At 35.9% G+C, this 26,691-nt stretch overlaps 1 protein-coding gene across 5 annotated transcripts; it reads left to right on the top strand.

Annotated features, from left to right (window-relative positions):
• The first annotated feature begins 742 nt into the window (after positions 1 to 742).
• On the top strand, positions 743 to 26,666 carry LOC117566830 (protein GDAP2 homolog). Of its 5 annotated transcripts, none has more exons than XM_034246399.2 (13): positions 743 to 904; positions 9,893 to 9,965; positions 10,030 to 10,181; positions 11,193 to 11,335; positions 11,420 to 11,552; positions 11,626 to 11,735; positions 13,076 to 13,336; positions 16,348 to 16,475; positions 16,540 to 16,640; positions 23,644 to 23,797; positions 23,865 to 24,004; positions 24,063 to 24,261; positions 24,348 to 26,666. In XM_034246399.2, exons 2-13 carry the CDS (start codon positions 9,897 to 9,899, stop codon positions 24,390 to 24,392), a joined length of 1,635 nt encoding a protein of 544 aa, XP_034102290.1. In that variant the 5' UTR covers positions 743 to 904; positions 9,893 to 9,896; the 3' UTR covers positions 24,393 to 26,666. The 5 variants fall into 5 exon arrangements, with proteins under 5 accessions (XP_034102290.1, XP_034102292.1, XP_034102294.1 ...); XM_034246401.2 differs by lacking the exon at positions 743 to 904 and adding an exon at positions 1,813 to 1,899; XM_034246403.2 differs by lacking the exons at positions 743 to 904; positions 9,893 to 9,965; positions 10,030 to 10,181; ... (2 more) ...; positions 11,626 to 11,735; positions 13,076 to 13,336 and adding an exon at positions 13,661 to 13,815.
• Positions 26,667 to 26,691: the final 25 nt, after the last annotated feature.

The raw sequence follows: 26,691 nt of genomic DNA, 5'->3' as shown, positions 1-26,691 counted from the left end.
TACAAACACGATGCTTGTTCATAGATATTTTCGGCAATGTGCAACAGGTGTGCTTAAATCACGTTCGACTTGAAAGCATCGGTATAAATTGCGTTAAGGAAATATCTTCATTGACAAGTTACTACCGTGTTTAATTATTTAGCAAAGAGTGGGTAAAAAATGAAATGCCACATTATTTCCTTAAGTATGTCTTCGTATTTTCAAATTTCGAACTTGGCGCCATGTTTTCATTTAACGAAAGCTTTTACGCGCCGCTTAGAGCACTTAGCTTTTGTCACGCAGCACGTCGACAAATTAGGCTGCCGCATTCGCTTAATTGGAAAAAACGCCACACGCCACACAGTGGTTATTTTTTTTAGAGCTTATATGCGTTTCGAGCTGTTGATTTCCATTTTTTTGAGAGTATTTTTTTTAGGTGGAACAGTTATGTAGAAAACATTTAGAAAAACACTTAAAACTGGCATTGCATCTTGTAAATATACCAGCATAGGTATATTTTATAAATTGATATTCCAAGGTGACCGTTCACCGTTTGAAATTGTCCATTCGGTTTTTTATACCAAACTGACTTTAACGAATTACTTTAATTAAGCTTGCCTCAATTTTTAATGGAAAGTATAAAGATTAATTTGCAAAGAAAAGTATCGATTTATTTTCCAAAATAAAAGAATCGATTTAAATCGATTTGAAGAGAAATCGTTTTCAGCTCTAGCTTAAGCTCTGAAGCAGCGAGCTTTCGTTTAGTGTCGAACGTGGATTCGTGACGAGCGGTGGGCAGTAGCGACGAGCTTGCAGAGCCAGTTAACTTGCAACACACACACACATAAAAACACAAACACACATCAACACAAAATTCAGCAAAGTGCACAAAGCAAAGTTAAAGTGATTAAGAGTGAAAAAAACGGTAATTATAAAGTGTGACACAACGAGCAAATAATTAAGCGAATAGGCATTAAGTGCTTGTGAGTGCGTAAATTAAAATTCGAATTGGATTCATTGAGAAAAGTGCGTAAAAAAGCCAAAAAGCATTCAAGTTTTCATTTCCACACACACACACACACTACTACACACGTATACTCGCATACACATATACATACATACTGACACACGTTAGTAGAGTTACCTGACACACAACGCGCCTATCACCGACTACCGCATTTTCTTTTTACCCCAGTCGACAACCCCCCCTTCTCCTTCACGTTCTTCATCACTCCACTTACGTTTGTAAGCGTATATGTATGTTTTTTGTGGGTGTGTGAGTGAGTGTGTAGGTGTGCGTGAGTTTTTGATGGTGCTGGGTGGTTCGTTTGGTGTGTTTTCATTTTGAAGGAGAACACAAAAATAAAAGTCGCCAAAGTCGTTGTCGTCGTCGTTGTCGTCGTGCGTGAAGTTTCGAAATTCTAGCCAAGTTGATAAATGTAATATTAGATAAAAAAAAAAGAAAATACAACTAGCCAACTGCCAACCCACTGCTATAGAACTATATAGCAAACATTTGTATCAGCCAGCTGTGCTTTAATTCCAGTTATACAATACCAATTTGGTGTGTTTGGCTCAATAGGCAAATAGCCAAAGCGTTCTTAACTTAAGCTGTGAGAGTAACACACACACATACATACCATTGCAAACACACGCCCGCTCACACGCAAACATACATTTAAAGTACTGAGAGACTCAAACTCACACACACACACACACACACATACACATACATATCTGTGTTGGTAACGTATCAAAAAGTAACCTTCAAAGCTTGTGCAACGTTTTGCTGTCGAAACTCTGCAACCGCAGCAGCAACAGCAGCAGCAGCAGAAATATACAAATCAGCAGCATCAAATAGTGAGGGAGAGAGAGAGAGGGCAACAACAGAAAAAGTAGCAAAAACAACACAAACTAACTGTAAGTGGAAGCCATTTGAAAACGTAATAATTGAGTGTGAGCAATGTATTGAGTATGCGAAATGAGGTTGTGGGTGCCCAAATGGGGGGTTGGGGAGGGGGGTATTTCTTGTATGCTATGCTATGCTATGCTTTGTTTGCTTGTATGCGTATCGCAGCTGCAGCAGCAGCAGCACCAAAATGCATTAGAAATTCAAATGAAAACGAGTATGTGAATGTCTGCATATGTATGAGTCTGAATATGAGAGTTGTTGGTGTGCACACATCAATAAATAATTGCAAGTTGTTGCTATAGTATTAAAGTCAACTTTTGACGTTTGTTAGTTGAGCTAAAACAATGTGCTGTGCTGTGCATAAGTCAAAAGCCAAAAGCCAAAAGCAACTGCAAGCTGCAAAATACAAGTATGTACAAAGTACATAACAAACATACATACAAACATACATATGTATGTATGTATGTATGTGTGTGCTTAGAATACATGCCTTCGTCATATCGTATTCAATTTGTAAATGCCCAGGTGCTTGTGTTCAGGGCAAACTGCAAAGTGCACAACACCCACACACACACACACACACACACACACAGACACAGACAACTCCCAGCAAGGGACTGATTAACTGTCAGCATGAGACAAGCTTCACCTTCGCCCCCTCCACTCTGCCACTGTCCCCATTACACTGAGCCCTGTGCACTGTGCACACACACAGAGACACCTGCATTGTATACCCATTATTACCAAGTGTGTGTACCGAGGCAATTCTATATAAACTTCTATATGAACCACTTGATCCAATGCTTTTAATCTGCTTTTAACTGGCAGATCTCCAGTAATAACCTTTTTACAGGATATTCCTTGCGTCGAGCATTCTCTCTGCTCTGTGCTGATAGATAGATACACACGTTAATAACTCCATTAGCAAAAGTCCATTTGTTTATTTGTTTTATTCGGCACAGTGGAACCCAAAAGGGTGGGCTAGGCATTTCCTTGATTATCGTTTAATTGTTATCGTATATACATACATTCATATGTATTTCCTATGTCCACGGTTCAGTGTCCACTGTGCACGCCCAATAAAATTTATTGTCATAATGTTTTCGTTAATATGGAATGCATGACGGCCCCATTTGCCATCAATTATCGCTAAATGCAAATATGCAGCTATTCAATTATATTCATATATTTGAATATCTTACATCGTCTATGAATTGTTTGCAATCAATTTGGAGTTGTCTTCACTTTGGAAAAGGTCAGTTTTTAATTCATTTCATATTAAAAGTGATGAGCTTAAATTCATTAGTTAATTACACATAAATATATAATTTTTTATTCACATTTTTTGTAGACAGTTTTATTTGGATAAAGGCTAAAGGCAGTTTTTCAACTTATTTGTATGATAAATGTTTAAATTCATAAGCAAAATATACAAAATATTCTCTTAATGTCTTTTTTTTTTGGAGAAAACTGCAGTTTTCTTTATTTATTTTGTAGAGATGAAGAGATTAGTTTATGTTCAGAGGTCAAATATATAAAGTAATCTTTAAATTCCTTTTGGTAGTAATTTTGAGAAGTGCAACGTGCAACTTTTCATAAGACAAATATAAATACTATTCTGTAAATGTTTAATTTTCTAGTGACTACTATTTCGAACAGGACAAACTGCAGTTTTTAATTAATATGTAAATTAGTCAGAGTCTTTGTCATGAACAAAATAAACAAAATATTCTTTAAGCGATTTTTTAGTAAATATTTAAAAACAAGCAAATGACAGTTTTTATTTGATGAGCTAAGATTTAATAGATATAGCTATACTAAAACTATCTATAGTTCCAAGAATTTAAATACTTTTTTTCATCTAGCAATTTATAAAAAGATTTCTGAAATTCACAATATTTACAAACCCTTGTACTTGCAGTTAGCTTACATAAAATAAAGTGAAATTCAATGAATCATAATGCAAACTAATTTGATATGCTTTTAATGACGTAAGCGATTTAAATTGAATAAATAATTTATTTGTATTTTCAACAAGTTAATTGAATTTCTGACAATTGACACTTCGTTTGCTGCCGCGCAATATTTAAATTAATTTTTGAAAGAAATCCTTTGAAAAAGCTCAATTTAATTGCGGTCAGCTATTCAATTATTTATATGTGTCATGACCAATTATTGGTTGGCTTTGGCAAAACTGAAATGGTTTTAATTTAAAGTATGATTCAATTAGCGAATAATTGCATTGCAAAGTCGCAACTATATGCAGTATATTAAGTATACGCATTTTACACAAACCTCACTATATAAATGTGGACTAGATATGACTGCAATTTGTTTAACTGGCAACCGATTAGACCTTATTTAAATGCTCACAAATTGCAGCAATTTAAAATGTCGCCGCTGCCCACAAACGTTGCTACGATGATGGGTCTGGCTTTTGGGCCAGTTCATCGACAGATAGAGAGAGATAGAGAGAGAGACGTGTAATAAGCCAGTATACGTAATTCACAGATTGTTTTCGAGCTTGAATCTGGCAAAGCGAAGAGCCAACGGCGCAGCGAACCGAGCCCACAAAGCGCGACGAATGACGCATTCAAAATAAATATAAACAGAACGGCAGTAACAATAATAAAACAACAAAAAACACAAAAAACAACAAAGAAATTATATGGCTGACGGTTGGCGTTAAGCGTCGAATACTCTAAAGATATATATATTCTCTTGGAAAACAAATCGAACTTTTGCTCTGACTGGTACTGAAACTTGCCATTGTCATTTGCCACAAAAATGTTCTTACGTGTTTCTTTTCCTTCATATTCTTCGTCGTCTGTTGTTTTTGGTTTTCGTTATGTTTTTTCGCTTGTTTGTTGTTTTTTGGGCCGAGGGCCGAGATCAAAAAGCTAAGGACAATGCCAACTAATGCGAATATACTCCAGTCTCGGGTACGTATACGTAATGCCCATGCTTTTAGCCGTGAATCGTGCCAAGCGCAGTTCGAGGCATATTAAAGGTACACTTCTATATGCGATATGGTTGTATGTATGTTTTGTACCTGGGAGCCATACATGCGATGCGATGCGATGCGATGTATGTGGCACACGACATCGTGGAGTCCTTGGCAGCCCTTGGCTCGAGTCGTGGCATGTGGGCGAAAATGTTTCGCATTGATTATGCAACAGTTTGGCGGATTGAGCGTGTAGCGTAAACAAAGCTCAGCCAAAATGCGACAACCCGCATCAGAGTTGGCTGAACTCCAAGCACCCAAAAAGCGAGTCTGATCGACGCAGCAGATACTTTGCTCACTTTGCAAGCGAGCTTAGTTTATGAGCAGCGTATTATTAACGGATTTGTTTACATACTTGAACTACTTTCAAGCTAATTTACTAATCAATTAGACAAATAGCAATTACCATATGCACACAAGTCGATAAAACTCCGTTGAGCAGTTGAAGGAGAACACAGCACAACTAAAAACATGGCATGCAGTGCGAGTAAATGCTGCTCGTACTTACTTATAATTGACTGTAGCATGTCAACATCAGCAACAATAGAAGCAACTACTGCAATAACAATCAGAACAACTAAGAAAGCTACTCGAGTGTGCACGACTGGGAGATACCCACTGCGCATTTTGTAGAGAACCAAATCTGTATACAAAAATACTAAATAAGGCCATGCGAAAATACTAAAATATACCGATGACTATTCTTGGTATATTGATGTAGTACTACGTTAAAATAGTAATACGTTACCAAATTTGTATACCGGAAAAGTACTCTTAACATACCGATGGCTATATTTGGTATATTGATATAGTATTGCATTTAAAATACTAAAATTCAGATGGCTATATTTGGCATATATAATACTGCGTTTAAAACATGTACTGTTGGAAATACCAAAATTTTATACCGCAAAAATACTAACACATACCGACGGCTATATTTGGTATATTGAAAAGTACTATATTTAAAATATTTACCGCAAAAACACTCAAATATACCGAAGGCAATATTTGGAGTACCACATTTGTGTACCGCAAAAATACTTAAATATACGTAAGGCTATATTTGGTATGTTGTTAGAGTACTTCATTCAAAATATATTTTAGAGTACCGCAAAAATGCAATCAGTATATAACATAGAGAACCGCAACCATACTAAAATATACCGAAGGTTCTATTTGGTATATACAGTATATATATAAAATGCAAGTATACCCTAGAGTATACCATAGTACTACATTCAAAAAATATACCAAGGAGGACCAAATTTATATACCGCCAAAAACACTCAAATATACCGAAGGGAATATTTGGAGTAGCAAATTTGTGTACCTCAAAAATACTTAAATATATTGTAGGCTATAGTTGGTATGTTGTTGTGGTACTTCATTCAAAATATGCTGCAGAGACCAAATTTGTATAACGCAAAAATACTTAAATATATTAAAGGCTCTATTTGGTATATACAGTATATATACAATGAAAATATGCACTAGAGGACAAAGTACTACATTCAAAATATACCATAGAGTTCAAAATATACCACATTGTCAGCCAAAGTAGCTTAGATCCGATTGAAATATATAGCTATAGCTCGGCTGTTTTCGCAGGCACATATTTATAATATCCTTCTACCCAACGCTTAGCGGGTATAAAAATAACTAAAGCAACAACAAGAGCAAGAAAAAGAAGCACAGCAATAACAACGCTTGCTTCTCCTTTGCCTTGATGGCCAGTCAAAGTTGTCACTGAGCAAAGCCAAAAACTATGTATGTCTGTTACATTCCAGACTTATCAAGAGGCGGAGAGAAAGAGAGAGGTTGTTGTTGTGCTGGCATTTACTTGGCGATTGCTCATATTTAATGCATTTGACAGTAATAACGGGTTCCACGCTACGTATACGTAATGAGCGCTAGCTGTCAACTGCCTAACTCCTTACTAGCTGCACTTTTCCAACTGCAAGTCAACCAAAACAAATCTTAGATTGGCTTTTTGGCTGCCTAAATGATGATGTGATCGTCTGACGCACATACAAATGAACACATAAACACACACACTAATAGCAATAGTAAAGCACATTCTCGTTGTATACACATTAGCAGTTGTTGTTGTTGTTGTTGGCCAGCGCCAGGCAAATTAAATGTCTCCGACCAAGTTAAGACGTAATTCACTCAAAAGTCAACACACACGTCGCAGCGCGTCGCTTTTCACATATGGAAACTAGTTACTCAGCGTGGCCAAGAGCACAATTTGTGGCTCATTAGCAGCTACAACAATGCCCCTGTCCACGGAACACTAAAGTTCCTCTCTCTCTCTGTCTCTCTCTCTCTCTCTGTCTTCTTGGGATTTGACAATTGTTATGCCCGGGCAGACTTGCTTGACTTGTATACAGGGTGTGCGCAGCAGGTAAACAAAAGTAAACAACACAAACAACTCACGTAACAACACACAGAGCAACAATTTATCTGATTACCGACTATGTTTTCCAAGATTTACGTGCAACGATCGACAGCTTCACACAAGGGGTTGATTGAGACCTGATCTCTCTGTGTTTGCAGTAGCCAAACCCTTCAAGTTGTGTGAATTACGATTGCATTTGGAAGATGCAAAATGTATCTGTTTCACATAAAGTTAAAACTGGGATTCCCGACGTCATCCCAAAGACATTAACTGTGTCAGCTTCTCGTTTTAGCTTCTTACTCACTCATTCAACATCTTATTCAACTAACTGAATTTGTAGCTGTGGCAGTTGGCATTATTCGTGTGTATTCACGTCCGACAGTGATGGAAGGAGAAGACACTTCTCTTCTTCCAAAAATGTCAGACACAAGGCAAATATTTCAGTTGGTTTAATTACTCGCAAGGCATGGGAAGAAAACAGTTTACCAAATATCAGCAGTTACGCATGGCAACTAAATAAATACTTTTAATGCAAAACAATTCAAAGTTGAAAGGCAATGCTGGCATTTCCATAAATAAATGCATTTATTGCAAACAATTATACAACTTGCTGGCAAATGATGAAAGTGCACTTTTACATGCAAATCTAACTAGATAGATCGTTATAATTGGAAAGAAAATGGAGAGATCCGGTTGAGTTGGAAAAACCCATAAATCAAACTTTAAATTAAAACTTCAACAGGGAATCACAAACTAACTAATTTTGAAAGGCGAAGCTATTATTATTATTATTATAAAGCCGTTAGTTATAGGTTAGTGTAAAATCTTTTTAAAAATTTGCAGGGAATCACAAAGGGAAATCTATTATTATTATTATAAAGCTATTAGTAATAGGTTAGTGTAAAATATTAATAAGTTGTTTGATACTATGTTCAAATTTATTAGCTTCTGATCAGCTACTGATTAATTAGTAAGATATTTAGTATTTAGCTTCTAATCTTTTTATAATTAACTATACTTTTTAGATACATGAAATTTGGGTTGAAAGAAGATTACTATTATGGGCATATTCGTTTATTTTTAGCATCATACGATCATAATTTAGCTTTATTTACTGATCAATTTATAGACAATTTATTTCTCTCTTTATTAAAGTTAAGCCTTGATATTATACTTGTTAAAAGAACTGCCTACTTAACTACTATTTATAGCACTTCTTGCTCTATAAAGTTGAACAAAATTAAAAAATAAAAATAGCTTTAAAGTGCGATGTCTAATAGTACACTAAATGGTTGTTGTTAGCTGGCTACACAAATTCTATATAATGCAGGGTATTTTTCAGCCGAAGCCTCTTAATTAGCATGCTGCTCTCACCTGTTGTTATTTGGTTACGGATGTTTGCCAAGCGCGTATTACGCGTTTATTAAAGTGCAAACATTTGCCAGAATTTGTTAATTTATGTGTCTGATATTCGCTTACATAACAAAAGAAGCACGATTAGAAGTGAGTGTAAGTTTGAATGCAAGTGCTTCGCTTTTGTTATCATCATCATCATCATCGAATGTGTGTGCGCACCTTGAGCCAGATTACTGCAGCCAATTTAGGCCAATGTGATATATGAGAACACACTTCATTCATATACTCTTCGTACCTGTGGATACTCTTCTGCATTGTTCCCACAGAGCAAAAAGGACAGAGTTCAGCGTGCAATTAGAAAGCCAACTGCAGCAGTGGCTCAAAAATGGAAAACCCTTTGGGCGTCATTGGCATTGTTTTCAGCTGCCATTCAGCTCGTGACGCACATGCCACAAATAGCAGCAGCAGCAGCAAGAACAGCAGCCAGGTGGGCGGACAGCTGAGCTGAGAGGCGCACTCGTGCTATGAATACGAATAATGTCAGAGACACTTTCATTGTTACCCCAAAATATACTAACTGAAGGGGGTAAATCAAAACAGTTTCTTAATCAACAAAGCTTTTAAGCAATATCGCAACTAGGCGTATACGCTATATAACTTTTACCTCAATTGTCATGCTGATGATCGACTTTTAATCTTCACAGAGTATCTCAGCTTCGGCATCGCAGAGATAAGCGTGTGTTTTTGTTTTTTGTTCATTCTTTCATTGGTGTCGCTCATTTTTTAATGTTTACTCGCAAATTAGACAGCTTCTTTTGACGGTTGCTTTGGCCTAAGCCCCCTTGGAAGTTATGGAGCCAAGTAAACATTTGTTTTTTGCATTTCGATGGATCGTCTAGAGCAGTTCGTTAACCGTTCCACACTTCCAGCAGCGAGTGTGTGTGTGTGTGTGTGGGTTATTATTGTGTCTGAGTCAGCGATTGAGATAAAAGTGTGTTTTTGGTCTGTTGTTGTTTGCGGCAGTTTCGACCAGTTTTAAGTGGTGACAGTTGGCTTGGCTTGACTTCACTTGGCTAACTGGCAGTTGATTTGGCCCGCGCTTGGCCCAATAAACAAGAGCGCAGAAAACTCGCATTGAGCACAGTTCAAGTTAATATTTAGGCAAATTCGAACCCGAACTCTCTATCTCTCTCTGTTAAACACTTTTGTTTATGTTTATTGCATTTATCTGACTTTGCAGCGCAATGCGTCTCGATACGAACTCAAATGTGGACTTTAAAGCGTTCGACTCCAGTTCCAGTTCCAGTGGGATCGTAAGTCAACAAACAATTTAAATTGTACAAGATATTTTTACTGATTTGTGTGCTCTTTTTGCAGATTGTGAAATTGGACAATTTGGCCACTTGGGGTGGCTCACAAAAGACGGATACACGGCTGCCCATAACGGACTATTCCACACTCGGCGGACCGCGACACAATTGCAGTCCCTTTCCACTGTCCAAAGATGTCAACAATCGTCTGGTTATTTGGTAAGCATAATATCATATATTAAATTAAGTTGTTATTGAATTAGATAACTGAAAGTATTACCCTGAGTAGAAATGCGTTTTTAAATGTGTGCAAATTAAATATAATTTATGAATGTTTCAAGCTGTCAAAGTTAAAAATTGTGATGTGAAATGTCACTGTTAAGCTTTTAACTTTGTTCGCTTCTAAATTCCATAAATTATATTTAATCTTCTCATATTATATACCAATGCAAAGAGCACTTCAATACCTTTCGATCTATTTTTATGTTTTAAAGACTCGCAGATATATTTTGCTCTGATAAAAAATTACTATAGAGAATTAAGAAAGCTAAAGTCGAAAAAGCTATTCTTAAAATATACCAAATTGATATACCGAATGGTATATTTAATATATAAACAATTTCTACGACGTTAAAATACTAAAATATGGCAAATGGAATACTAGTATATCGACAATTTTTGCAATGGAAAGATACTAAAATGTACCAAATGGTATATTTAGTATATCGAGAATTTGCACAACGTAAAATACTACAATATACCGAATGGTATATTTGGTATATCGACATTTTTACAATGGAAAAATACTTATGTGTACCAAATGGTATATTTAGTATATCAACAATTTCAACAATTTTTATCCGATCGCAAGCAAATTTTCAGGCATCAAAATACTGTACCAAAAATCATATAAAAATGGTAGAAGTTATTTAAGAAATACTTTTGTATGGAGAAAAACGCATACTAACTACATGTCTTATTTGCTTTGGCTGACAATCTGGTATATTTTGGACTTTATGGTATATTTTACTTTATTTGTATGCCAAAAACATCGTCTTTGGTATACTTCAGTATTATTGTGGTATATTAATTTGGTATATTTTAGGAATAATACCTGTTTGACTTTTATTCAAAAAGAGTAGAGAGTATCTCAAAGTCAAGCACACTCAACAGTAGCTTTCTTACTTACATATTTAAGCATTGATATTAATTTGTGATATTACTTTTCAGGGATGGCGACATGACCACATTGGAGGTGGACGCCATCACGAACAGCAGCGATGAGACCCTGACTGAAAGCAATAGCATATCGGAGCGCATTATTGCCGTCGCTGGCAATCAGCTCAAAGAGGAACTCAGCACAACGGTGAAGGGTAAGAGAGAGAGAGAGAGCAACTACAGTCTTTTATCTACCATCTCATACATATATTATATTATATGTTCCCTTTTGCGTTTAGAATGCCGCATTGGGGATGTGCGTGTGACGCGTGGATACAATCTGCCAGCCAAGTATGTTCTGCACACTGTTGCACCCGCCTACAAGGAGAAGCTCAAGACGGCCGCCGAGAATGCGCTGCACTGTTGCTACAGGTGAGCCAGACTATCAATCTAATATCTTTACGAAATTACTAAAACTACTCTTCAATCGCGACTTCCTGTTTAGAAACGTGCTGTGCAAGGCCAAGGAGTTAAATCTGCGCACAATCGCTGTGTGCAATGTGAGTGGCAATCAGAAGAGTTTTCCTGCCGATGTCGCGGCGCATATTGCACTGCGTGAGTAAAGATTCACTTCAAATGCTAATAGTAATACCAAATTTAGTAATAAAATTGATATTTCCATTATGACAGCTTCACAATTTCACATAGCATTTCTGTTTTCAAAGTTGAATTTCGTTTTATGCGGGATTTTTTTTGGCATCCTGTATAATTTCAACAGCCACCATATTTCTGTACGAGATTAATTTGATTTCAAATTCTAATTCTTTTTGTCGTTTAATAAATACTCATTTAACAAGATTTTTTATAATATTGATATTTCCATTATGACAGCTTCATAATTTTGCATTGCATTTCTGTTTTAAAAGTTTTGTTTTATGCGGGAATTTATTTTGCATCCTGTATAATTTTAACAGCCACCATATTTCTGTGCAAGATTAATTTCATTTCAAATTCTTGTTGTCGCCTGACAATTACTCATATAACTAGACTTTTTATATGTGTGATTAAATAAATAAATCAATAATATAGCTTATATCTTTATCAGTTTAACTTCTAACAGAATGGAGATTGACGAAAAACTTATCATTACTTATTTTTTAGTTAGATTGCCTTTAAAGTATCTTAAATAGATGTTTATTCAAAGTCATTTCTAGAGTAATTAAAAACTGGTCATTACTAATTTTTTAGTTAGATTGCCTTTAAAGTACCTCAAATAAATTCAAGATTCATTATTTTTTTGACTAATTTGTTTATTTAAAGTCGTCTCTAGAATAATTAAAACCTAGTCATTTCTTATTTTTTAGTAAGATTGCCTTTAAAGTACCTTAAATTAATTCAAGATCCATTATTTTTTGACCAATTATTTAAAGTCGTATCTAGAGTGATTAAAAACTAGTCATTACTTATTTTTTAGTGAGTTTTTTTAAATTACCTTAAATAAATTCAAGATTAACTATTTTTAGACTAATTTGTTTATTTTAAGTCGTCTCTAGAGCAATTAAAAACTAGTCATTACTTATTTTTTTAGTTAGATTGCCTTTAAAGTATCTTAAATATTATAAATTCAAGATCAATTATTTTTTGACTAATTTGTTTATTTTAAGTCGTCTCTAGAGCAATTAAAACCAGTAATCACAATAAATAATAAACAAAGCTGAAGCTAGATAACAAGTGCACCCTTCAGATTTGAGTTGATTGTTATTGATTTGTTTGACTTGAGCTTACTAATGACTTTCGTGGATATCTTATCGCTTCCTGCTATTTATAGTGCATTACTAAAACTGAGCTTATCTCACTCATTCTGTCTGCCATGCCATCGTATCTATTACAGAATTCCACAACTCTGATAAATACTTTACTTATTCAACTGCATTGCTTTCTCTATTCGAAACCAGGCACCATTCGTCGTTATCTGGACAAGTTTACACTGCAGGTTGTGATACTGTGCGTCAACAGCAGCGAGCGCGGCACCTACGAGGTCCTAGCGCCGCTTTACTTTCCCCGCGATCAGCTGGAGGAGCGCAGCGCATTGTGGCAGCTGCCCAAGGATACGGGTGGCGAGTTGGGTGAACCTCAGCATCCTGATCCCGATCGTCAGATACGCATTATTCGCAATCCACAACACAGTCACAGTGTGCACATGCGTCACCATCATGGTGAGTGTTCGAATCGATGACGTCTGTGTGCCTATCGACAACGTTTATCAGTATCCGTATCAGTATCAACTATCAAGTGGCGGTTATCAGTTGTGCGTCTCAGTTGTGTTGAAGTTGATTTTGACACAAATTTCTCTCTTGTGCTGGTTTCTTTGTTTGGCTCTTTAACAGCTGCCGATAATGTCGATGTTGATAAGATTAGAGCCACCAACACACACATGGAATGATATATGCTTTGGTGTTCCGAGTGTCCCAAACCGAATCCGAATGTGAATGTGAATCCAAGTTCGTCAAATTGCCTTCACAATCATTGCTAGGGCTTCAGTTACGTGCCAAAGACGCTTTCGTGTAGTTCCAAACGGCAGTTGCATTAATTACGCATACTTTCCATCGCTTTACAATAGTTCACAACTGATTTAGCAAACTAATTGCGTTGCAATCCAATTACGCGTTAACTCTCAACGTTCTTCACCCATTTTGTAAGTGTAATCGAAGTCAAAATACTCCAAATTCAATGCAAATCGAATCAAAGTGATTTCGTAATGTGAATACTAGTGAATTTACATTGTTTTTAATAACAATAATAAATGCGTGTGAATAATTTCAACAATATCCGCTGGGTGACGTCAATGTTGGCATGCAAAAATGTGTTGCATACTTTCAGGCTGTTCGGTAAAAGGGAACAACTCGCTGCAATGGGAAATTTTAAGGGGAATTCCATTCCATGTTTGAAACGTAGGGAAATTTAAAGAAAACTTCGAAGCAGCTATGTTTTTAATTAAAAAATATTATTGTGGAAACAAATTAAAAGTGTGCCTCTAATTCCCAACTTGATTTAATTGCACTTACACATAATCCAACATGCATACATACACACACATTTCGCACGTGCCTCTGTGGCTGCCAATTGCACTTTTTATACCCGCTACCCATAGGGTAGAAGGGTATTATAACTTTGTGCCGGCAGGAAATGTAACAGGTAGAAGGAGGCATCTCCGACCCTATAAAGTATATATATTCTTGATCAGCGTCAACAGCCGAGACGATATAGCCATGTCCGTCTGTCCGTCTGTCCGTCTGTGTGTCTGTCCGTCTGTCCGTCCGTCCGTATGAAACACTGGATCTCAGAGACTATAAGAGATAGAGCTATAATTTTTTTTCGACAGCATTTGTTATGTTTGCACGCAGATCAAGTTTGTTTCAAATTTTTGCCACGCCCACTTCCGCCCCCGCAAATCAAAAAAATCGAATAACAAGCGTAATTTTAAAGCTAGTTACGAATTTTGGTATATATAATAATTACTATAGTAGTTATGATTTCTGAAAATTTGGTTGCGATCAGATAAAAATTGTGGAAGTTATTAAAGAAATACTTTTGTATGGGCAAAAACGCCTACTTACTAGGGGTCTGAGTTGCTTTGGCCGACAATCTGGTACATTGTGCCGTCTATGGTATATTTTGAATGGTGTACTATATCGATATACCAAATATACCATTTGGTATATTTTTAGTATTTTTTTAGTATTTTCGGTATATTTTGAAAATGATACCGCAATATTTTGCCTTTATTAAAAATGGGTAGCGGGTATCTCACAGTCGAGCACACTCGACTGTAACTTTCTTACTTGTTTGAGTCTCTCTCTCTCTCTTTTGCTTACCATCATTCCACGTTTCTTTTACGAATTGCACACACACACAATTGTATTCCGCTGTGGCCAAACACACATCCGTTGCAGCGGCAACCTTTAGTATGATTAGTTCGGGGACTTTTGTGGCTACCCTCGCACATTTGGGAACTTTTGCAATTTCTGCTTCAATTGGCAGTCATAAGCTAACTGACTTCCCTTTGCTTTTTATGATTGCTACTAAAAGTTACTATACTACACACACTTGGTAATCGATTTGGAATCTCAGTTATAATTTACAGTTTAGTTTTTATGACTACAGTCAAACATTATTATTCCATATACTTATCTCCAAATTTATTTGCTCAGTCTAATAAACAGTACGAACAAGGTAAATTTAAGTGGGCAACTTGAAAGCATTTGTTTGATCAATGTTTAACAATTTGTATAATCAATTTTTGAATGCAAGTTTAGAAATATGACTTAACAGTATATTTAGATGGATCGTTTTATTCTTAAATCATTGATTGATTTATATATTTTATGATTGCATCTCCTTTTTTTCTCCCAAAGAATTATCTTGCAATATCAAATGTTGTTGATTCCACGTAAAGTCGTAATTTCTATTTGTTTGTTGAATGTTTGACATTCCTTGGCCTCTGCTGATGGCTTCTGATGATGTTCTTTGTTGGCCAGGAGCTGCTGCTGCTGTTGTTGTTTGTGGCATTACGCAAGTGAATCAAGAAGGCATAGGCAAACATTTAAATTAACTGTGTGCGGCTTATCGTGACAGTTAGTTGAGATGAATGTCAGCCACGTTTTTACGTTTTTAGCTGATTCTGTTGTTGGCCAAGTTCTTTGCTTGGCTCGCTTAAATCATGTCGACGTTTGAAAACAACTCGCAACGCAACTCGCTTATCGTTTCATCTTTCGCCTCCCTTTTGCCGCTCTCCATCGCTCTCAGTTGCTTCTGCTTTTGTGGAGCGAAGCGCAGTGAGGTGGCGCCAAACAAGGGGCGTCACACACATTGCCTCCTTTCAAGTGACTTCTCTGCTCTCGCAACGTTGTCGCTGCTTCAGCTGCTGCTGCAGTTGACACAAAGCAGCAAAGCAGCGTCCAAAAGCTAACGACGTCGGCGTCGCGTTCAGTTCATATCAAATTTCGCAGCACTGAAGTTGCGGATAAGAGCAAAAAAGCTAAACGCTGATCAACAAACGCATTGAGGCTGCGACCTGATAATCCAACAAAAACATAAAACCAAAACAAAAACAAATATGATAAACAATTCATTTGAGTTCTCATGTAAATCTTGCTTGGCCACATCTCAAAATAAGCTTCAACTTACCTCTGCTCTCCCTCTCTTTGTCTCTTTCTCACTCGCTCAGCTGACGACGACTCTGACGTGAGTCCACACGACATGGAGGGCAACAACTCGGATCTGGAGTATGGCGCCAGGGACATGAATGGCCTCAGCCTCAACTCCTACAGCAGCGGACTGCAGGCACAGATACAGGTGCGAAATCGAACTTATTTCAATTCGATACACGATATTAATACAATCTCTTTCTTACAAACAGCGCGATCTGGACAGACAGCATTTGCTGAGCGATCGGCCCATAGCTGGCATATATGAAAGCGTCGTTGCTGATGGCATTGAAAGCCCCGAACATCAAGATAGGTGAGTGCTTAAAGCAGCTTTAAAGCTCCACAAAAAGTTACTAAATAAGTTAAGCTCATTAATCAGGTAAAGCTATAGATACATATCAAATTTAAATCGGGGAAATGCTCTGTTACACTTTACCTTACCTTATCTTGCAATATGATATATAAATTCAAGTGCTTAATGCAGCTTTAAAGCTTGATTAAAGTTGTTAAATAATGTAAGCTTCTTAATCAGTTAAAGCTATATTTAAGAATCACATTTAAATGGGTCTCCCTCCAGATTACATATTATATATTGAAGTACTTCAGAAAGCTTTAAAGCACACGTAAAAGTTGTTTAATATTGAAAGTTCATGGATCATCTTAAAATTCATTGAAATATAAAATTTAAATGGGGAAAATCTTTGTTGTAGTTGACAATCTATTGTTGTCTCCTCTTGTCATTTTCCTTTATCTTATTGAAAAATAGATTAATTCATTTCGATGTGAAAACAATAAAAAAAAGCTTGCAGCAATAGATAGTAGCCAACTTTTTCTGTGACTAATAGACTAACTACTAAATGATTCATTAATTAATGCGCCATATCTTCAGATAAACACAATGCTTAAATAGGGAGCATTCATATTTAAATAGATGATTAGTTCTTCAGCTTAATTTCACCATACTACATAGTTTATTTCATATGGTATGATATATAATGTTAATTAAACAATAGTTTGGCAAACTTTAGCTACACGTTGTTCCTTCCCTTCTTGTTATTACTGCTTGTTTGCTGGCCAGTTAGTTTGTTGGGTGTTTTCATTACGCAATGTAATCATTACAAGGGCACGTAAACAGTTGCCGTCATATCAGATGCTCGCTTACGTCATTAACAACGTTTACACACTCATAACTGACTCGTCTGCAGTTCATAAAACTGTCACAGGATTGCCTGCCATTGCCCTCCACTCCACTTCACTCCACTCCATTCCACACAGTTCATAAACACAAGTGTAATACAACGCATAATACTTGTAGATAGATAAATATATACAAATAGATTCATATATTTCGTTGAGGGCGCGTGCCGGAAATATCTTAAGCGACTAACAAATGACTTCTTTGACCAGCCAATTCCATTTCCATTCCAATGCTTGCTCCTTTAGACGCCGCTTCTATGGTGGCTATGCAAATTTTACAGGACATTGGCACGCGATCCTATATCGTGCAATTGAAGACCACTTCTTATACTAAGTATACACATGCTTACATACTTATTACTGACTTACTTGACCTGACTGAGTAACGACGTCATTGTCCTGTGGCGACGTCATCAATTGCATGTCCGAAATTCGGTTCGTTTGGCATTTTTTGGGGTCATTTCCTAAAAATACAAAAGAGTGTGACGAACTGCGAATGGGATTATTCTTGGCAAGCCTAAAGATAGTAAATAGCGTTATTATCAATTATGGTTGCGAGGGTTCTTTCAGCAGTTGCTTGACAAAAAGTTCTTAAGAATTCAAATTTATTTTTGTTTTTTGTGTTTTTATTAGGTGGAGAATCTGTACAGCATATTTAAAGTACCTTAACAACACAGGGGTAGTAAATATATATAAAAAAAAAACCAAACCTCAACACAAATATGAGGATTAAAACCAAATTTCAATAACATCTGCTTTGATTACGCAAAAGGCAAACTTGAACTCAAAATATTCGATTTGTTTTAATTGATTAAAAAGGTTATTTAGCATTACATATCTTTTATCTGTATTAAATTTGAATGATTTTAGAACTACAAGAAAATATTACTTAGGTTGAATAAACTTAGAAAAGTTAAGATGAATACAATAAATTTAACTAAGGCAAAATGATATTAAAAATTATAGATTCTTTTACTTCTGAATTGAATTTACGTTTACTAAAATAAAATTCAAAATGATGTATTATGTTTATGTATAAATATAAAAATGTTTTTAAAATTCATTTCATTATGTATTCAAGTGTAAAAAAAACTTTTAAAACTTTTTAATCTTAATTTCAAAAGAGTATACAGCATTTAAAAATGACAGCAACAAATTGTATTCCCTAAATTCGAAATGGGAAAGTTATATTTCCTAAATCATTCAAGAAACTACTTTCCTAATTTATATTAACACTTTAAGAAAGTGAAGTATTTAAATGGTCAAACCATTAAATAGTTAAAAATATTATGTTTGTTAAGTTTTTTATATATAGATACTCAGTTTGCAAAAGAATGACAACTAATTAGACAGCCCTCGCTTGAGTTTGTATTCACAGTTAGCCTTAATCTTTATTGCGTCTTAATTTGCATTTTACTCAACGAACAAGCGAACGAACGAATGAACAGTAGTAAGTACGATTTGAATCCAATCCAATTGAATTGGAAACTGAATTCAATTCCCAGTGTGCATAGAGAATTACTTAAAAGTAAATCGCACAAAGCTGAATGCCAATTCGGCGTTAACTTGACGTTCAATGTCAAATTTTCAATTTCATGGCATTTTTCTGTCAACTTAATTATGGGCCAATGATCAATTCAACCCGTGTTGCCAGCCCCCGTCTCCCCTTTTGCCCCTTTCCCTTCCTGAGTTCCTGAACTCAGAGTGTAATTCAAACTCGATTCAGTTGCACTTCATTGAGTGCATGCAAGCAAACAACCACACAGTTTGTTTCATTTGGTTATTGGGGTTGCTCGCCAGCTTGTATCGTGTGTCATCGCATTTTGTTAGGCATTTAATAAATCTTAATACACATGTATTTTATGTGTGCCCTCGTAAGTAATCGCCGTCAAACTGTCAGATTGTCAGACAGTCGCTTGGTTGGTTCAATGTATTGAGCCGGGTTCATGTGAGGAGACAGAGAGAGAGAGAAAGAGTGTTGAGTTGAGTTGAAATGATGTGAAATGTTATTTGCTTTCGTTTAAATGAAAATAGCGCATACGTCACGTTGCGCTGTCTAAAATGTGGCACGAGAACTCGAAATTTGACTGACTTAACTGATTCATTGGACAAGCAGTGGAAAGTGGTGGAGGGTAGAGAGCCTGACATTTGCATTATGCGATTGGCGGCTGTCAGGTAAAAGCCTGGCATGTCCTTGGACAATTTACTGTCCTCCCACAATGTTCAGCTAGTTGTTGTTATTACTTGTCTTCGGCTGTGTTGATGTCATTGCACAGTTAAAAGGGCGCAGACGCAAGAGCAACGCACACACAAAGAGAGAGCGCAACTGAGAGAGAGAGTCACAGAGAGAGAGAGAGAGCGACTTCCTGACTCGACTCTTGGTGTACACACGTACACAGATGAGTGATGGGCTAGAACACAGTGGGGCAGTGGAGCAGACGAGCTGAGGAGCAGACGAGCGGAGGAGCAGACGCAGCTGAGGAGCAAACAACCGAAGAGAAGAGCTGCCGCTGTTCAGTCGAGAAACGCAGCTCGTGGCGAACGGTCGTTGTGTTCGCGTCCCCCCCGCAAAAAGAAATATAAAAGAAAAGAAAAACTGTTTGGAATAGAGGAGATTGGCAAATCAGATTTATATAAATCGCAATATAGTTTACTTATATAGTTACACTCGATGCTATAATCGCGCTTCGCTGTTAATAATAAACATTTCACGCGGCTTCCGTACGCAACACAAAAGTCTGGCCAAAAGTTTAAAATAGAGAAAATTAAAAGCTGCCACAACTCAAGAAAATTATTGAGACATCTATTTTTAAATAAAAGGCGAAAAACAACAGCGCGATTTGCGTCAATTGGAGGAAAGTGCAAGGAAAAAACACTACGCTGAAGCAAAAGAAAAACATTTTCCATACATTTCGATCGATATATATACAGTAACAAAAATAATTGAACTAGCACTAGCAAAGGGAAAGGCAACAACAACAACAATAACCCACCCAAAAGCAACCACATAACCACCCAAACACCCACACACAAACACAAACGCACACAATGACAATGCTCGAGGGCATGACGTCCATAGACTTGGGCTCCAGCCCCATGCAGGAGACAACCGGGGACATGATGGGACCCGATGAGCTCATGGAGACGCCGGAAGAGAGGTAAACATGCTCAAGAAATCAATTGAAATTGAATGATGCGCTGTGATGCGATACGATGCGATGGGAGGTGATCCGATGGGTGGCAATCCAATCAATTAAAGTTCATTGTATGACGACGATGACGTCGCCGCTTTTCACTTTAATTGAAGAGTGACGTCATCGCGTGCCAAGTGACCCACTACCCGAAACCCAAGAGATTTCCAACAACTACTTGCCAGAGATTTGTGTGTAGTTGAGGCTTAAACTTCAACTAGTTGTCGTCTACTTATTTATAGCCAGCAGCGAGATATGCCACGAGGCATGTCGATAAATCCTTTAGACAGCTCATCAACCGTTGTGCATTATTTACGACCCTGACAAGTAATGGGAAAGGGAGCGAAAAGAGGGGCAAAGCTGTCAATCGAACTAAACAATGGCATGCAATTTGCGGGCAGGAAGAGAAAATAGAAATATTATTATGTGGTATACTACTATAGTATAACTTACCATGGCTACAGGGAAGACTGCCTAAGGCAACCCACTTGCCACCCACAGCAAAGTAGAGTTCTATTAGCTAATGGATACTGTATCTACTCCAAAAAGTGCGCACGATATTGTGTAGCTGCAATAAAAACTGCATTTTAATTTATCAGATGCAAATTCACACGCCAATTGAGTAAAGTTTGTTATTCAAGCTAAAAAGTATAGGGTATCAAATATACTCTCTATATATATATAGAATATAGGAGCATGTGAGTTGGGTTCATCAGGTTTATCAGCTTATTTGTGCAGACTGCGTCACAATGCGACGCATTTTTTGGTTTACAACCAATGTTTTCCGGGCGAAATTCTTATCTTCAACTGTCTTCTCTTTGGGGGGATGCAGATACTGTCTTCGTGACTGTCGTTCTCTTATCACTCTGCTGAGGATATCTGGCTTATCATCGAGTCAGCTGGCCATCTACCGGTCTTAAGTCCACTGCGTCACTTTGCAGCATCAACAAAATAAAAAAACTCATCTAAAAATATACATTAAAGCCGCAGTTAACAATTGGCATGGCGTGTGTCGGACTCAGGCAGCAAAATTAATAACAATAAAAAAACTGGTTGATTAACACCATTTGTATATTTCAAGTCACCCCAATTCTCTGACTCACTTTTGTGCGCTACATTTAGACAAAAACAAATGCTACGATTCCAAAGAAAACAATTTGGAATTCTTAGTCAATAATGAGTTGAGCCAGATGTAATAATGAATATAATTGTGCAATTATTGCAGATTGCAATTGCGAACTTTTATTGCATTTACTTATATCATTTTCTGCAGTTTATAATTAATTTTAGCCTTCTACCCTGTAGGTACAAGAGTATTATAAGTAAAATTCAGAGATATTTTGAATTTTTTGGTTTATGATTCATTATACTCAATACCCACAGGGTAGAAGGACATTATCACTAACAATTAGTATATTTTGTATTCTATAGTATATTTTTATTGTAGTACTATATAAATATATCAAACAAAGCCTTCGGTATATTTTAGTTCATTTGCGGTCTTGGTCCATTTTTATAATTTGGTTTTTTTTGAAAATGAGTAGCGAATGTCTCAAATTCGATTACACTCAACTGCAGCTTGTTCACTTGTTTAATTTTATACATACATATATGTATATAATGAGTATTATTATTTATTAAATAATCGGAAGTTGACTCCACCCAGTTCAACATCATTTAGCTTTAAAAAAAAATGTAATTAATGCAATTATTTCAAATATTTGCAAAATATTTTAATTTTAATTTGTTGAATGAACTCGTTCTCTTATCTTCATACTGTTAATATCTAAAAAATGCTTATTGAAGTTTCGAGTTCAATGTGACAATATAGCAAACAATTAAATTGATTATAAATGAACATTTGAACAGCGGAAATCACTTTTCAGCATTTTCACAATTATTAAAGCTGGTTTTTGGCACGAACATTTAAAAGTAAAGCAGGCAACCGGTGAATGTTCACTGCACCTTTCAAAATGTATAATGAGCCAGACAAATAAATGCAAACACTAAAAAAATGTGGCGAGCATTTTAAACAGTTTGTGAGGCAAACAAAACAAAACAAAACAAAACACAACAAGTAGGAAAACTACAGTTGAGTGGGCTCAACTTTGAGATACCCTTTACCCATTATCAATAAAAACAAAAGAATGCGGTATTATTCCTAAAATATACCAAATTAATATACCACAAAAATACTAAGACGTGTTTTTTGGTATATTGATATAATACTATATTCAAAATATATCAAGATGTGCAAAATATGCCATAGTGTACAAAATATACCATAGAGTTCAAAATATACCAGATTATCAGCCATGGCTGTTGACACTGATCAAGAATATATATCCTTTATAGGGTCTACCCATTATCAATAAAAACAAAAGAATGCGGTATTATTCTTAAAATATACCAAATAAATATAACCCAAAAATTCTAAGATATATAATGTTATATTCAAAATATACCATAATGTGCAAAATATACCATAATGTACAAATTATACCATAGAGTGCATAACATATACCAGATTATCAGCCATGGCTATATTGTCTTTGCTGTTCATGCTGAGTAAGAATATATTCTATATCCTTTATAGGGTCGGAGGTGCCTCCTTATTTCATTTCCTTGAGGCACAATGTTATAATACCCTTCTAAGCTATGGGTAACGGGTATAAAAACTATCATAGCCCAATTTGTAGGTTTACTCGTGCTCGTCATGAAAGTCGGGCAAATTCATATGACTGACAGGCGAATAAACAGTAACTGAACATTCGCATTTGCATGATCAATCCACACATAGAAAATTGTATTGTTGTCAGTTTGCAGGGCTATTAGCACATTATCAATAACAACAATAATAATAGTCAATGGAATAATCATTGAAATGTAGATCTAAATGGAATTTATTCTCTATTAATCATCTTTCAGATACGAGCGTCTCTTGCAGCGGGCACAAGTTGAGGATCTGACTGAAGTATCTGGCATTGGCTGTCTCTATCAGAGCGGCGTGGATCGTTTGGGCCGACCTGTGATTGTGTTCTGTGGCAAATGGTTTCCAGCACAGAACATTGACCTGGAGAAGGTGAGAGATAGCTTATAAAGTATTTGAAATCAATTTATATCTAATACACATCTTGGCTCTTTTGCAGGCACTGTTGTATCTGATAAAACTGCTGGATCCAATTGTCAAGGGCGACTATGTGATCGCATACTTCCATACCCTCACATCCACCAACAATTATCCATCGCTGCATTGGCTGCGTGAGGTCTACAGTGTCTTGCCATACAAGTAAGTCTCTTTCGAACTATTTCAACTACAACAATTATTAATAATCTATGCCTTGTAGATACAAGAAGAACCTGAAGGCCTTCTATATTGTGCATCCCACGTTCTGGACGAAAATGATGACTTGGTGGTTCACCACATTCATGGCGCCCGCCATCAAGGCCAAAGTGCATTCGCTGCCCGGCGTCGAGCATCTGTACTCGGCCATAACAAAGGATCAGCTGGAAATACCCGCCTACATAACCGAATACGATATGGCGGTAAGTTTTGCCCTTCACATTCGCATTATCTGCTATTATATGTGTTGTGTACTATATAATCTATTTTCTGTTTTTTCTCCCCACAGACCAACGGCCTGCATTATTTTAACCCCGTGCCGACTGCCTCGTAGATGGCGGCCATTGTAGCTGTCTAGACAGCTCCACATATACTTCTATAAAATACAGATACAAGTACAGATACAGATACAGATACTTACATATATACACAACAACATACTGACACGTATAATGAGAATTTTTTATAAATTTTATAGAATTGTACTCTTGTTTTCTTTGTTAATTATAAGTAACCCTTTGTTTACTTGCGCTTGCGCCGCAAGCATTGTTGCATTATATATAATTGAGAGAGTAGATCGTTGGATAGTAAGCGAGCTGATCATAGATACATATACATATATATAGAGAACAACCACCCCGAAAAGAAATTATGTAAAACATTCTTATGATGTGCATAAAATGAAAGCTATATAAATTGTTAATTTGCTACAACTAAAATTAGACAAAACAAAGATATAGGCAATTTTTTTAGGCAAGTTGAGGAGCTAAATTACTTAGCACGCTGAACAAATTGACAAGTTTCGATTAGAATGCAATTTAAATTGATCATATTGTTATAGTTATCATTGACAGACAAAATGAAAAATTACAGAACGGAGAAAGTACTTACCATATACTAAAATATGATCCCTCAAAATGTATTATTATGGTGCGAGTGGGACGAGAAGAGAAGAGAAGAAGTATCCGTACTCCCCGAAAGAAAAAGAAATACAGATACGTACATATTATAAATTCAATTGTAATTATACAAGAAAAACAAACAAAAAACTAAATTATACATATACATACATATATATATTAAATATACACACTAAAAACCAAATAAATAAACGATTATTGCGCATGTGTGCAATGAATTAAAACAAAACCCAAAACAAAAATCGAAAGTAATTATATATATTTTGAACTTGTTAACGGAAGGAATATGCCGCAAAACTTTTGTAGATACTTACTTACATACTCAATTAATTAATTGATGAATGCATTAATTAATGAACTTAATTAAAGTAAATCTAATTAGAGCTCACCGTAAGGCCCGCAATTGAAACACCAATAAAAAAAGCAAATGAAAAGGAGAAACAACCTAACGAGTAATCAATGTTCAATGTTAAAATGAGATTAAGTATGTTAAATGGATACAACACACACACACACAACATTCACACACACACACACAAACACACTCGAAGTCCTTGTTATTCTTCCATGCACAATTTACGCTCAAAAACGATCAAGTTACAAAATTACTAAACGTTTTTTCTCGACTTAACTAAAAAAGCACACGCCACATTTTTGACTAATTGGTAAACAAAAAACTAATCACAAAAACAAAAAAAAAATAAAAACAAAATTAAAAATTAAGCAAAATGTAAAGAATTCGTATCTAAATGTAGTTAAATGAATAACTGTTTCAATTAAGGCACAAGCGCGCTACAAAATCTCAATATTGGACAACCGAATCAATTCTAAAACGCTGAACAACAACAACAAACCATAATGAAAACTTAACTGCATAAACAATTACAAGAAGCAAACACCAAAATAAATCAAGCATCAATAAAAAAAAACGCAGAACCTTAAAAAAACAAGATTAAAAATGCACTCAGGGATTGATTTAAAGCAACCAAAAAAGTATATATGATGATGATAAAAGACAAAAAACAAATACAAACAAATTTAGATAAAAGACATTACGCTTTTTGGAACCACAGCAAATATCGTAAGCCTTTTGCATTGTTGCGCCCATTCGCAAGTCGTCGGCTGCCTGGCTAGTACCTAAACCGTAGAAATAATTTAAAATTACTAAGCGAAACGAAACGAAAACCAAGAGCTAGCATTTAAATGATATGATATGGTATATGAAATTAGCAAATGTTTTTAGGCTCTTTACTAATTGATAGAAAACCAAAAACAACTTTGAAACAACTCTTTTAAAACCCCAAACATCGTCGAACAAACATAAACTCTAAAAAAGAAAGAAAAGAATTACATATATAAATTATGCCAAAAAGTAACTTAAACATTTTGTATTGCTAACAAAAATTAATCAAATTATATTTATATGCTAGTTGACAAATGTATGGCAATTCAATTGCTTAAAACCTAGTACCATACTATATAGTATATAGTATACATAAACATATACATATATATTTTTGTCACCCACACAGACACACGCATAACTAGAATACCCCAGAGATAGAATACTAACTAGAAAAGTGAGATAGAATTCGACTAGCTGCAGAAGCAAGTTCATCAAATACTTGCATACTAATACAGAGCCCACAGAATATAATTTATACTATACAACAATTACAGTGAGATAATCATACTTGCATACGACTTTACAAC

This window comes from Drosophila albomicans, chromosome 3, assembly GCF_009650485.2.
Source record: "Drosophila albomicans strain 15112-1751.03 chromosome 3, ASM965048v2, whole genome shotgun sequence".
Taxonomy (NCBI): domain Eukaryota; kingdom Metazoa; phylum Arthropoda; class Insecta; order Diptera; family Drosophilidae; genus Drosophila; species Drosophila albomicans.
The sequence above is the reverse complement of the archived record's forward strand: the minus strand, read 5'-3'. Positions and strand labels throughout refer to the sequence as shown.

Coding starts and splice junctions, on each gene's coding strand:
- LOC117566830 (XM_034246399.2), top strand. CDS start 9,897: ATGCGTCTCGATACGAACTCAAATGTGGACTTTAAAGCGTTCGACTCC. Junction 13,337..16,347: donor GCACATGCGTCACCATCATG/GTGAGTGTTCGA, acceptor TCACTCGCTCAG/CTGACGACGACTCTGACGTG. Junction 16,641..23,643: donor AGCCCCGAACATCAAGATAG/GTGAGTGCTTAA, acceptor ATCATCTTTCAG/ATACGAGCGTCTCTTGCAGC.